Source organism: Diospyros lotus, chromosome 5, assembly GCF_014633365.1.
Source record: "Diospyros lotus cultivar Yz01 chromosome 5, ASM1463336v1, whole genome shotgun sequence".
NCBI classification, from domain to species: domain Eukaryota; kingdom Viridiplantae; phylum Streptophyta; class Magnoliopsida; order Ericales; family Ebenaceae; genus Diospyros; species Diospyros lotus.
Genome location: NC_068342.1, coordinates 39,811,445 through 39,824,068, shown reverse-complemented (window position 1 = coordinate 39,824,068; position 12,624 = coordinate 39,811,445). Strand labels below are relative to the sequence as shown.

At 34.8% G+C, this 12,624-nt stretch overlaps 2 protein-coding genes and 2 non-coding genes across 5 annotated transcripts; 2 read left to right on the top strand and 2 right to left on the bottom strand.

Annotated features, from left to right (window-relative positions):
- Positions 1–1,239: 1,239 nt before the first annotated feature.
- Positions 1,240–2,875, bottom strand: LOC127801467 (LIM domain-containing protein WLIM1-like). Its single transcript, XM_052336659.1, has 4 exons — positions 2,248–2,875; positions 2,000–2,096; positions 1,776–1,894; positions 1,240–1,652 (listed from the first exon to the last, which is right to left on the bottom strand). The coding sequence occupies exons 1-4, from the start codon at positions 2,380–2,382 to the stop codon at positions 1,428–1,430; spliced, it is 576 nt and encodes a 191-aa protein (XP_052192619.1). The 5' UTR covers positions 2,383–2,875; the 3' UTR covers positions 1,240–1,427.
- TRNAP-CGG (transfer RNA proline (anticodon CGG)) lies at positions 2,751–2,822 on the top strand. Its single transcript has one exon. It is a non-coding gene; the product is annotated as a tRNA-Pro (tRNA).
- Positions 2,876–4,196: 1,321 nt separating the features above from the next.
- On the top strand, positions 4,197–4,268 carry TRNAP-AGG (transfer RNA proline (anticodon AGG)). Its single transcript has one exon. It is a non-coding gene; the product is annotated as a tRNA-Pro (tRNA).
- A 295-nt stretch (positions 4,269–4,563) lies between these two features.
- LOC127801468 (ADP-ribosylation factor-like protein 8a) lies at positions 4,564–11,330 on the bottom strand. 2 transcript variants are annotated; one of them, XM_052336660.1, is made up of 7 exons: positions 11,001–11,330; positions 9,080–9,128; positions 8,385–8,466; positions 8,251–8,283; positions 8,010–8,131; positions 5,218–5,379; positions 4,564–4,893 (listed from the first exon to the last, which is right to left on the bottom strand). In XM_052336660.1, exons 2-7 carry the CDS (start codon positions 9,121–9,123, stop codon positions 4,776–4,778), a joined length of 561 nt encoding a protein of 186 aa, XP_052192620.1. In that variant the 5' UTR covers positions 9,124–9,128; positions 11,001–11,330; the 3' UTR covers positions 4,564–4,775. The 2 variants fall into 2 exon arrangements, with proteins under 2 accessions (XP_052192620.1, XP_052192621.1); XM_052336661.1 differs by lacking the exon at positions 9,080–9,128 and having other exon boundaries at positions 11,001–11,328.
- Between the last annotated feature and the right edge of the window lie 1,294 nt (positions 11,331–12,624).

The window sequence follows — 12,624 nt, the reverse complement described above, 5'->3', positions numbered from 1 at the left end:
AATTACACTAGAAAAGAGAGAAATAAGAATAATAATAATGAAAGAGTAGATAGTGTACAAGGTTACTCTTTTTTTTTTTTTTTTTTTTTTTTTTTGGAAAGCCATTTCAATAAGTTGTGTGTTTGTTCTCATTATTTATAGCATTAAACCGAATTAGAAAAGAATTACTGTTATAAATCATTAATTAATTCTTATAATTGAAAAAGCATTCTGATAAGTCAGATGGTTCATTTAATGCCAAAATATGGAAGGTAAAAGTTATAAATTATGTTATGGGTGAGAGATGTCTCCATATTGAGGTCTGTGTCAAGTTCCAATATTAACTAAACATTTTGTAATCATCTAAAAAGCACATTTTGTGGTAAGATTTGTTATTTCTTCATATTTAATAATAAATTAAATAAAATCTCATAAAAGTTAATGTGTAATAAATGTATTTTATTTTTAGTCAAGATATATTTATAAATCTATATTTTTAATGTACAAGCATTCTCTTTGATTGGATTGATGATGTGTTTGAAGAATAAATTGTATTTATCGCCAACTAATGCACATACTCAAAACATTAAATATAATTTAATAATTATACTTTTTCTAAAAAAAAAATTATTTATTATAGTTAACTCTTATCATTAAACTAATGGTTAATATTACTCTACATAAAATAAAATAAAGATAGAGGAGATGCTAAAATAACAAGAGATTTTGATTAAAATACTATTATTATTTTTTAAAATGTTCTCAAATTTGGTCACAAAGTAGTTTATATTTAATATTTTCACTTCTAATGGGCATTAAAATAAGATAGTTATGGTATTATATATTAACTTGAAATTAAATTATCAATTGATTATAAATTAAAATTTAATAATTTTTTTGTATTTTAATATAAAGTTCAATGACCATTTTTTATTAATTTGTATTGGATTAAATAAGCATCATGAGTCAAGTTTAAATTTCCAGGTCGAGTTAATTATTCATTTGGATCCATATTAATATTTTGTTAGTTTCTTTTTTAACAGTAATTGAGATAATTATAAAATTATATATTAAATTAAAATTTAGTGAACTTTTGGTTACGAATTAAAATTTTGTAATATTTTTGTACTTTCAATGCAAAATTTAGTAAGCATTTGTGATGTTTTAACTTATTCTAAGAGATTGATTTACTGGAAATCAATCACACTGATAAACTGAGGAACTTAATTAAATTAACAGTAAAACACAAACTTGGAGAAATCTAGAACAAGTCCACAACAACACATGTCAATCACAAGTTCCTGCATAATCAAGAGCCCAAACACACCAAAAACTCATGATCCCTGGAAGGGAAGGGACATTTCTTCTAACATTGCAAACATGTCGAGGTTGTGTGTAAAATGAAAAGAGGGGCAAAAAGTGGGCACAATTTGGTCATCTCCAGTGGGTTATGATTTAGCAGCAATTTCAGTGGAAGCAAGGGGAACAGTCCCCTCTGATCCAAAGTCATTTTCTAGCTGGCTGTAGTTCCCTTTCTCTTTGAAGAGTTGGGTGTGGTGATGCTTGCAGTAGAGCCTTCCTTCATGGGCAATATAGTTGGATGGGCTTATGGTGCAGCCTCCGTGCGTGCATTTGAAGCAGCTTCTGTGGTATGGAGTCCCATTGACAGTGACCTTCACAAGGAGGATGACAATTACATGGTTTAGAAGATAATGTCAGTTTTGCATTATCTAAATCGGATAAACAGTGACATTGCATAATACAGATGAATGGCACAGGAATTGTGTGTGTATTACCCTCTCAATCGGATAAACAGTGACATTGCATTCCACACACTTCTCCCTGGTACCAGCAAACATATTTGAGACCTTATTTGCAGTACTTGGTTTCTCTAGTTTGGCAGCTTTTGGGGTTCCTGACCCAAAAACACCAAAGAAAAATAATCAAAAAATTTAGTGTATGATTGCTTGCAGTTGCAGATTAATTAATGAATTGCATTAATTCCCGCACTGGATGCTACCTTCGAAACTCTTCTCCAGGCTGCCTGTTCTCTTGAAGAGTTGATCAAAGTGAGGCCTGCAGTAGAGAACGCCCTCGAAAGAGTTGAAATTGCTGAGCTGCACGTCAGAAACACAGCTTGTTAATTGGTGCGGAAGAATAACACAGCTTATGTCCTATCAATATTGATTATATATATATATATATATGAATGTGTATCAACAAGAATAACAACGCTGAATCACGAATCTTAGTGCCATTACAGGGTACCTTGAGAGTGCCATTGCAGTGGTGGCATCTGAAGCAGGCCTTGTGGTAAATGCGGTTATTGGCAGCAAGGCGATCCACGAGATAAACAGTCTTGTCACAGGCTGTGCACTTCTGGGTTGTTCCCGCAAAGGCCATTATCAATCAAGCAATTGCCTCCAAACTCTGCCTCAAGATTGAATCGATGAATGGGCTGAGGCTGAGAGAGCAAGAAGACAACAGATCCAACCGCCGCTGGCTAGCTGGTTGTTCTCTTCGTCTCCTCTATCTGGACGGGGACCTCAGCTTGATCATCTTAATTCCCTGTGAATGGAATGGGGGTATAAACAGAAGCATGGCATGGAGTGGAGGAGAGAGGAGATAGGATTAATTAATTACTTATGTGGATTGCAGTGAATTGCGGATGGCAGAATAATTCAAGGCGGTGGAGAAGAAGTCAAACGGTCAAATTAATTGCCAGCTTGCAATAGTTATCCTCTTGTTTAAGCAAACACTAACAAGGAGTCGGGCATTTGGTCTAGTGGTATGATTCTCGCTTCGGGTGCGAGAGGTCCCGAGTTCGATTCTCGGAATGCCCCCTTTTTGGGATTATGTTGCAATTCTCTTATTGTTTTTTCATTTATTGGCAACACATAATTAATTCTTGCAGTTTTTTTTTGTTAAATTTATATTTTTGTCCTATACTTTTAACTTTTAACTTTTTTTTATGTGACTATTTAAACTTTTTATTATTTTGATTATATTTATGAACCTAAATTTAAAATTAATTTAATCTTTATATTTTGATTTTTTTCATGTGACAATTCAAATTTTTTGTTGTTTTAACTATACCTCTACACTTGCATTTTCGAGTCAATTTAACCCATGTATTTTTGTGTGTTACTATTGAAAAGAAAAAAATAAAATAAGATGACAAACTATACGTTCACATCAAAATATTGGGATTAAATTGACTGTAAAATATAAATGTATTGGTGTAATTAAAATAATAAAAAATTTAAATTATTACACAAAAAAGATGTCAAAGTATATAAATTAAATTGAGTTGAAAATATAAATCCAATGATATAATTGAAACTGTGAAAAGTTTAAATATCTAAAAAAAAATGTGAAAGTAAAATGACCAAAATATAAGTTTGGTCATTTTTTTTCTTCCCATTAGCAGCCAAATTACCAGATATTGAAAATCGGATTGGTCCAATATTTTTTGTTTTCCTATTTTCAGTTTTTGAATATAAATTTCTTAAAAAATACATTTAAAATTAATATACATCATCCAAACAAAAATTTTCTCAAAAGAAAACACCTAAACAATAATCAACAATTAACAATTCAAAATAATGCAACATTTCAAATAACATATATAATAGCATCTAACTCCCTAAAAGGAATCAAACAATCACCAAATTTAACATTTAATTCAATATCAAACTTCACAAAACAAAATAATAACATTTAACTTAATTTCTAGTTTTCTACAAAATAAACTCATAAAACAAAACAATAACAAAATATAACATTTAACTTAAACTTTTAATTTTTTTACAAAACAAACTAATATGACCACATTTAACATTCAAATGGTAACTTCAAAGAGATCAGTCAACTTTCGATCTTAAACTAAATCAGACTAAAAAATAACTCTTACCTAATAGTAGACCAAAAATCAGACTGTATAGTGCCTAATTATGAATTAAATTAAAATTTAAACATCCCTACTATTCCAGATCGTATAGCATTTAATTCTGGATTAAACTGAGATTCGAACACCCTTACTCTAACCTTAATTGATATTATTATTCGATTTGTTGACTATAAACTTTATGTATGTTTGTGTCAAACATAACAATCTAAATTGAATAAAAGCATATTCTATGGATACAGAAAAAAGAAAAAAGTAAAATTGTATATTGTCAAATTAGTAAAGGTTTCTTCATCCAGAAGAACAGAGCGGGCATTTGGTCTAGTGGTATGATTCTCGCTTAGGGTGCGAGAGGTCCCGAGTTCAATTCTCGGAATGCCCCACGCGGAAAGAAGAGGTGCTCTTCCCAGCTTATATTTTTTTTCCGTTCTTCCCAACGCACAAATCAAATCTATCCTAAGGCGTCAAAACGTATAATTCCATCACTAAAACAATAGAATTGTTCTCTGAAAGTTCCATTAATGGAGTGAATAGAATTGTTCCTCGTTAAGGTACTGACATAGAGTTTAATATCTAAAGTCTTGTTCTGCATAACCAGAAAGTGCCCATTACCTTTTAAGTATGCACCGAGTAAATTAATCGAATATGGAAAATAATCCACAAACTATGGAACCAAGTAAACATAAAAAGTTTTATTTTGCTATTCATGTATTGAATTGGAACACAGAGTTTTAATAAGTTTAAACACTAGGAGGTGGGATTTCATCATCTACCCAGAAGTACACTTACACTTGATATGTAACTTATGCCAACAAAGCCAAAGCAAGAGAAAGCCAACCCAAGACAAGAAAATGAAATCCACCCAAAAGGGCTAAAATGGCACTCCCACTCAGCCTCTCTTTTTTGAATGCTTTACAAACCAATCGATTACTGTATCTATGTTGGTGGAGTTCTTGCAGGAAATCATGAAGCAACAAACTTCCCTGTCTGAGATTGACTCCAGATCCCTGCACAAAACAAGAATGTTCTTAGGCATCGAAGACAAGATGCAGTCTGAGAGCCAGGGTGGAAATGATCGCATTCTATGCGCACTCCAGTACCAGTTCTTATCCTAGAAGGGCATGAAGAGTAACAAGGAAATTTCCCAGGACGTAATCCAGTAATGTTCTTGTTGTTTTGTGCGGTTCATGAGAGGTTTTCCATATTTTGTCAGAGCTGTCTATTTGGTGGATGAAAACTATTCCAAGCAAGGATGAAACCGTGGCAAGGAGGATTTGATTACTAGATCTTTCTTGAACTGAGGGCAAATTATAATTACAATGTATACTCACATTTGATCTGTCAAAGATTGTTTATCCAATGCTTCGGCTTTGTCAACCTTGTTACCAAGTACCAGCAAAGGGATACCGCTTAATGAGGGTTTACTCAAAAGGTCGTGAAGTTCTCTTCTTGAAATTGGCAAGTTGTCCATATCTGCAGCATCAACCACATAACTGCATAGAACCAATGCATACTGATCAGGAAATAACACAACGGAGTAATGATACTATGAATGCTTAAGATGCATGAGGTGGGCACAACTGACCCTACTACAGCACATCATCCAAGAATGAGCTACAAAAGTTCAAGAGGTACTAAAAGAAAAATAGAATACAATATTACCAAAGGTCCAAAACCACGTGGTTAATACAAAAATCAGTACTCTTTTGATGTGGCAATCTCATTTTTAAGGTATGTCGTGCCCGTGCCTCATCAGCTCCTAATACACTATGAACTATTACTCCAAGAACAGAAAAGAATGAATGTAGTAGTCCAAACATGCAAGAGCATGAAATTTAGAAAGCAGAGGAAATGGTAACAACAGATCCTCACTTTCTTTCTTTTTCTTTTCTTTTTTTCTTTTATGGTGAATAACAATACAGGAAGTATAGAGAGATAAGGCATCAGAAGCCCAAAGCATGAAGGAATACGAACAACTGACCATATTATATCACTCACTGCCTGAAATGTGGAGTAAAGCAAATGACAGTATTACATCGCTCAGCTTCTAAAGGATAATGCTTTCTGTAGGAAACCTTTATGCCTGCCTTTCAAGTAAATGAAGATGCTTATCAAGTATAGACATCTTAATTCATCAAGGTGTAACACCACTTCCGAAAACAAGCCTGTAGGATGAACCAACCTTTTCTAAACCTATCCATTATTTGTTGGATATTATTAGTATCCCCTACAATAATAAAAAAAAAAAGATATATATGCAATTGCAAAGGACTTTTCACCAGTACCAATATGCCAAGAACTTTTCAAGCAGTTTTCTAGAGTGCGATTCAAGAACCATATTGAACTACAAAAAGGATAGCCATATCTGCTTGAAACACCATTCCTGTAGGTCGGCTGAATGATCCAAGGCTTTTTCCCATAATGTCAACCATCATGTATGGTCATGATTTCCATTCTTGATTGTGATATGAGAGTTTTGGATTTACTTGCTTCTAATAGGGCTAGAGTTAGGCAATGTCTCAAACCTGTCAAAGTTCCAATTTTCATTCTGATTCCCAGTACATACAAGCTACTATTCTCACATCTAAGCAGAGTCATTAACATGAGTAGTCCCCCAGTTACCCTCCTTTACTTGGCCAAAAGAACACAAACTTATCAATCCACATATGTAACCCTTTGAACTAGCACAGCCATTGCACTCCAGGAAAATAGCTTTACCCATTGCAGAATTTTGTTCCTGTTTGTACTATAAGAGAGATAATAAAGGTGATGCTGGCAATCGAGTTGAAAATTATACTCTCTCCATACTATTTGAGGCAAACCAGGCATTGCTACAGATATAAATGGATACAAATATGGACATGGGATATGGAAATTTGAGAATAAAAGTAAAAGAATACAGATACAGCAGGGGTATGGAAAGAAATATATATTTTATAAGTTTTGTTAATGGTGTTACAAATATGGTAACCAAAAATACTAGAAGTAGAGGAGAAGTGTATCATTATTCTAACATAACGACAACGACTAAGTTCAAAATAACTATAGTGCTAGAGACACCGATCAATTGAACATTTAGTATCTAGGTAAAATTGGAACCATAGAACCAAACAACCACCAATTAAGTGCAACACCTTACTCCACTGATATTATGGTAAGGCACATTTTGATCAAGGTCTTGGGAAAACGGGCATGATGCAATCAAATTAAATAAAGGCAATTCAGTAAATAAAATAATACCAACTGAGAATAATGCCTTCTAAGCCCAAAATTAGAAATTGTTCAAGAACTAAATGATAATATTTGCCAATTTTTCCTTATGACCTTTTTTTTTTTTTGGTGTGTAAATTTATGACCAATTGTTTAGTAATGCTCTATCCCTTACACCATCAAAAGAGAGTTGCGCTTGAGAAAAAATTTCAGCCCATACCTTGGAGAATTCAAACAACCATTCCCTTGTACCCATGGCCCTTACTACACAAGGATTCTATTTTATTGGTCTTCTTCATTTTTTTTTTTTTTTTGGTTGTTGGTTTTATCCTATTCACTTATCTACCTTTGTTACTTTAGAATTCCTAATGCTAATCTAAATATTTTATTTTAGAAAAAAGAAATAGAATAAGATCAAATGAGTATAAGACTATCGTTATTGTATGTTTAGAATCTTGGACAGTTAAGCACCAACATGCAAAATATGACATAGTTGAGATGACAACATTACAATGAATGTGCAGCTATATAAGAAAAAAAAAACAAAATAAGAAACAAGATCATTCATAATAAAGTTGGAGTGGCGCTCATTGAAGATAAGATGCATGATTTATGATTAAGATGATTTAGGCGTGAAAAGAAGACCAATAGAAGCACATGTGAGTAAAGGATGAAATGGAGAAAGTTCATAGCAAAAGGGGGAAAGGAATACCAAAGAAAACATGGTGGGAAACCCATAAAATATAGAGATAGATGGAGGGCTAGAACTTGTGTAACTAACCCATAAAGCACTTAACAAACATAAGATATCAGCCTAAGCCATGGATATCCAATGAAATGTATGCAGTGGAGAAAATTACAAGACCAAATACACAAGGTAGTCAAAAGGAAAGTTAAACGGGTAAAAACATACACAATGGCTGAAACTGCACGACAATATCTCTCCCACATACTGCGAAACCGGGGTTGACCTCCAAGATCCCACAACTTTATTGTGACATTTCCTTTCACAACCTTCCTCATATTAAATCCAACCTATAATGGGGAGGAAATCAATTTAAAATCTAGTTAGAATTATGGGAAAATCTGAAAATAGTTCTAAATTAAAAGTTGGCTTATAGGAAAAATTCCTTATGAGAATATAAATTGCATACCGTGGGGATCATGTCTTCACTGTAGCCACTAGTCTTGGGATGAGTTCCAACACAGTTTTAATTTAGTTAGCACCAATCATTTCAAGAACGTGAACAAAAACATAACTCTTGCATTTTTCATGAATTTAACTTACTGCAATGACATTTACAAGAGATGTCTTCCCCGCATTTTGAAGGCCTATCAAAGATAGTTCCATTTCTTGCCTGAAGAAAAGGCTGCAAATACAAAATATCAATCACCCAGTAATAACTAAAAGGAAAATAAAAGGACTGGTAGTTATGCAGATGTCAGAGAGGTGCAGCGGAAGGTAAGATGATATGGTAACATGAGTTTTCTTTCTCCCTACAACGGGCAAAAGACACATAAAACAACTACTCAAAACTAAACAATTCTCAAAAAGCACTTGTGGACGCATAAAAAGGCCAGAATATAATTGATAGGATTACAAAATGGCATTATATAGACAACCTACAAAAGGATTTAGTCCATACTAATATAACTAACTCTTTCATGTATCACAGCAACTTATCAAAAATATAAGCTAAGCCAAGTTATCATTCTGATAACTAACTAGGCAAAAATCTGGGAAGATTGCCCATAATACATTATACAGAATGTGAAGGATATGGCTCCTACAATTAGAGCAAGTGATATGAAGTGGAACAAATGAAGATTTATCATTATAGGATCAAGAAAATTTTGTATGAATAACATAAGGGTGACTACGATAAATGCACCACTATCAACAAAAATAAGCCACCTTGGGAGCACAGACAACTTTCCAAGGAAATCTTGCCGAACCATGATCAACCAAAAAGAAGACTTTACCTGAAAGTGGCCCAAGGTAGATTTGATCCACTTGATGCAATCATCACTCCTTGGAAAGGTGGTAAAACACACAAGATAATCAACGTCTCTATAAACTGGACCTTTTAGAAACTCTATACAGCAGACAACTTGCCAGTCATTCAAATTGAACCTAAAAGGAGATGTCCTGCACCTTATGAAGTACATGGCAGCCAAATAAATCGATTTTTTTGTAAAAATACTACAGTTTTCAAACTACTTATAAAAATACTACAATTTTTTCCAAGTTAGGATCATGTGCGAACATGGCAATTTTAACTGGACAAACTCGCTCCTGTGAGGAGCGAGTCAGTGTGGAACTCCCACCTCATGGAAGCGAGTTCCACCAAGGCTGCAATGGCTGCAATTCAAAAGTGCAAAGCAGCCTTGGTGGAACTTGCTCCTCGCAAGGGTGAGTCCTACTGTCAAATTTATCGTGCTGGCATATGATGCTGACTAGGGAAAATTTTTAGTATTTTTTATAAATAGTATGAAAATTGCCCACGGAAACTAAAACCAGAAAATCATCCACCCCCTTTTATACATCAGCACACAAACTAAAACCAGAAAATCATCTTTTTTAAATGCCCAAGGAAATACTGGTCCTAGAAGTGCACTCTGTCCCTGCACCAACTTCAGAGCAATTACTCATTTGAAAGCAAATACCACATCATAAAAGGTAACCATAAGGATACCTACAGTGTCAACCACATACCCAAGAAAGTACATATCAGGAAGAAACTACCCTCCTGCAAAACTTCACCGACCAAATATAAAATTCAGTAACTATTTCCTAAGAAGAGCCTGATTGAACATAAGAATGTCTCCAGATACCAAGCCACCCAGGTGTAAAGGGGTGCAAAGTGCAAGCTATTTCCAGCCCACCAGGCGACACTTGAACTCATCCCTAAAACCACTCAACAGAAGGTCCCTCTAAAGCTTTTGGAATTACCTAAGCACCAAAGGCAAGGAAGGAATCATCAAACTATAAAAGTGCTCACTATCAAGGTCAATCTGCCTCCTATACACAAGTGGAGCCTCTTCCACCCTGATGAACACCAATATATTCTCTCCATAATAATATGTCTGCCTGCTGGCCCTCCAAGAAGTACTGGTGTTGAGCTATTTATCCAACAAAGTCATATGATTCACAACTACATCTCTCACACTTCAACAAAAATTTCAGATCAACACGAGGTTCATAGAGCCATAGTCTAATTCCATTGTGATGTGCCATCATGCTTGTAGGACCTGATTTCAATAGTTCAGAGTTGTTTACCTTTCAATTTTATTCTTTGTTGGTTGAACATAAATAGAATATTTAAAAAAAAAAAATCATGACCATATATTCTTTTGCATTTTTTTTTTTTCGTCTTTTTCGTCTGACCGTGTATCTACTGCAATTGAGATAGTTGCTTTTCAACTTCCCATATTGGACGTGTACAAGGTTAGGCAGCTCCACTACCTACATCTAATCTCAGAGAAGCTCTTTGTTCCATTACTTTGGAAATTAGCTAATTACAGAATAATTCTTTCCTCAAAAACGTAAGAAAAAAAAAAGAAAATATAAACTATGGCCTGAATAGTTCGTGATCAATACTAGTCATAGACTCTTCGAATCAGGAACTGCATTCAACGAAACGGTCAATTTCAGAGGCAAGACTTGAAGAACAAACTCATGCCGCGGTACAGACACACCCAGAAAACCTTAACTATCTCATCCAGCAGTTTCTCATTGACCAAACGGAGAGGAACCCAGGATTTTGTCTTCGCGAGAAATACCAAGGTTCGTTAGGATAAACTCATAAACATCAAAAGGACCAAAATCAAACGGCTCAATTAAAGAATGCACAATAATTGAACCAAAACAAAACCAACAAACGAAGATAAAAGACTTAATTACCTCCGAAGCCAACTGAGAAAAGCTTCCCACATCCGCATTGAGCCCCAAAACACAAAAGGAAACTCAGGTTTCTGATCCGGCGAAGAAACTTCAACGCCTCCCTCTCTCTCTCTCTCTCTCTCTCTCTCTCTCTCTCTCTCACTTTACATTCATTCACTGGTGAGCTTCCATCCAAAACCTTTACAATTCAGGAACTAGGAAGCATTGAGCAATGACAAGTGGGAGTGAAGCTTCGCCTTCTTCGCTTTATGTTTGAACACGTACTCCATTGCGAGCTGCGACGTGCCAATTTTGGCCTTATTCAGGGGAGCGGTGGCCGTCTGGGAGTGGCTTCACGCCCCTGGCCGCGCTTGATGCTGAAATTGTTTGCCGCGGACAGAAACGACGTAGTTTGAGGGCGATGGAATGGAATTGGCGGACGTGGCCAGCTCCACAGTTGCGATTGCCAGGTTGTAAGAACTAAGAAGATTACGATGCCACCCTGGACATCAGGCGCGGTCTATCTGTTTCTCTGTTCCTAAAGCAAGGCCAACAAAGTAATTTGGGTCTCGAATTTTGAGCAATGTCAAAATTATTTTTTTATATCTTTATAAAGTATAATTATTAAAATATCCCTAAAATTTAAAGTTATCAGAATTACCATCCTTGCGATATCTCTCATTATTTGTGCTTTAATTTTAACAGATAAGGTAAATCACAAGCAAGTCTTTGACTCTTATTTAAGCCGAGTATTGAATTCATGATTTACTGGTACTAATCCCAACTTATCACTTACCCATCACTTAACCTATGTTTTGAGAATTAAAATTTAGGATTCTTGACACCTAAAATGATGATTAGCTTATTAATATAGAATAAAGAGAAAAATACTTACCCCCATGGACATAGCCCAATTATTGAGACCGTACATATGTTGATTCCAAAGAGATTTAGATTCTAGCTATTATATATCCAGTTACAAGTCCCGTGTTCGAATCTCATTATTGGGTTCCGTGATTTACTTTTCTTACAAAAATCTTGGGACTGAGCTGCGCCAGCGTCGAGGAATTTCATCTTTGGTCCCAAAGAGATAAATACTTTCAATTTAAATTAAGGCTATTTAAGTCTTTTTATTCTATGTTAATGTGTTAATTTTTTTATTTTTTATCTCTAATTTTTTTTCATGTTAAAACGAAAGACTGATCTCGCGAGAATTTCACTATATTATATTTATTAACTATTAAATAATATATTTTACATATAAAACTGGTCCAAACAAAAGTCCAAAAAAAATTAATATCTGAACGAAAAACTAAATTAGAAAGACTCGGTCTTGAATCGAACGATTTTTTTTAATTTAAAATAAATTTTACTTACCTTTTGTTGACGTTTGATTTCGGCCGACCGTGATTCGTTTTGGGCCGCGGTGAGTCAATCCAAAAATACCGAGAAGGAAGGAAGAAAACCCCTCCCCCTAAAGTTCCAAGCGTGTACATCAGAATCTTTTACGTGGTTCGGCCAGAACGATGCCTAGTCCACGGCCACCATCCGATTATTCTCCCAGAGTGGCGGTATCTGATTATTATTTTTCCTTTTCCCTCCTTGCCCCTCATGGTCTCTTTTATTCTCATTTATCTTGAGGGGC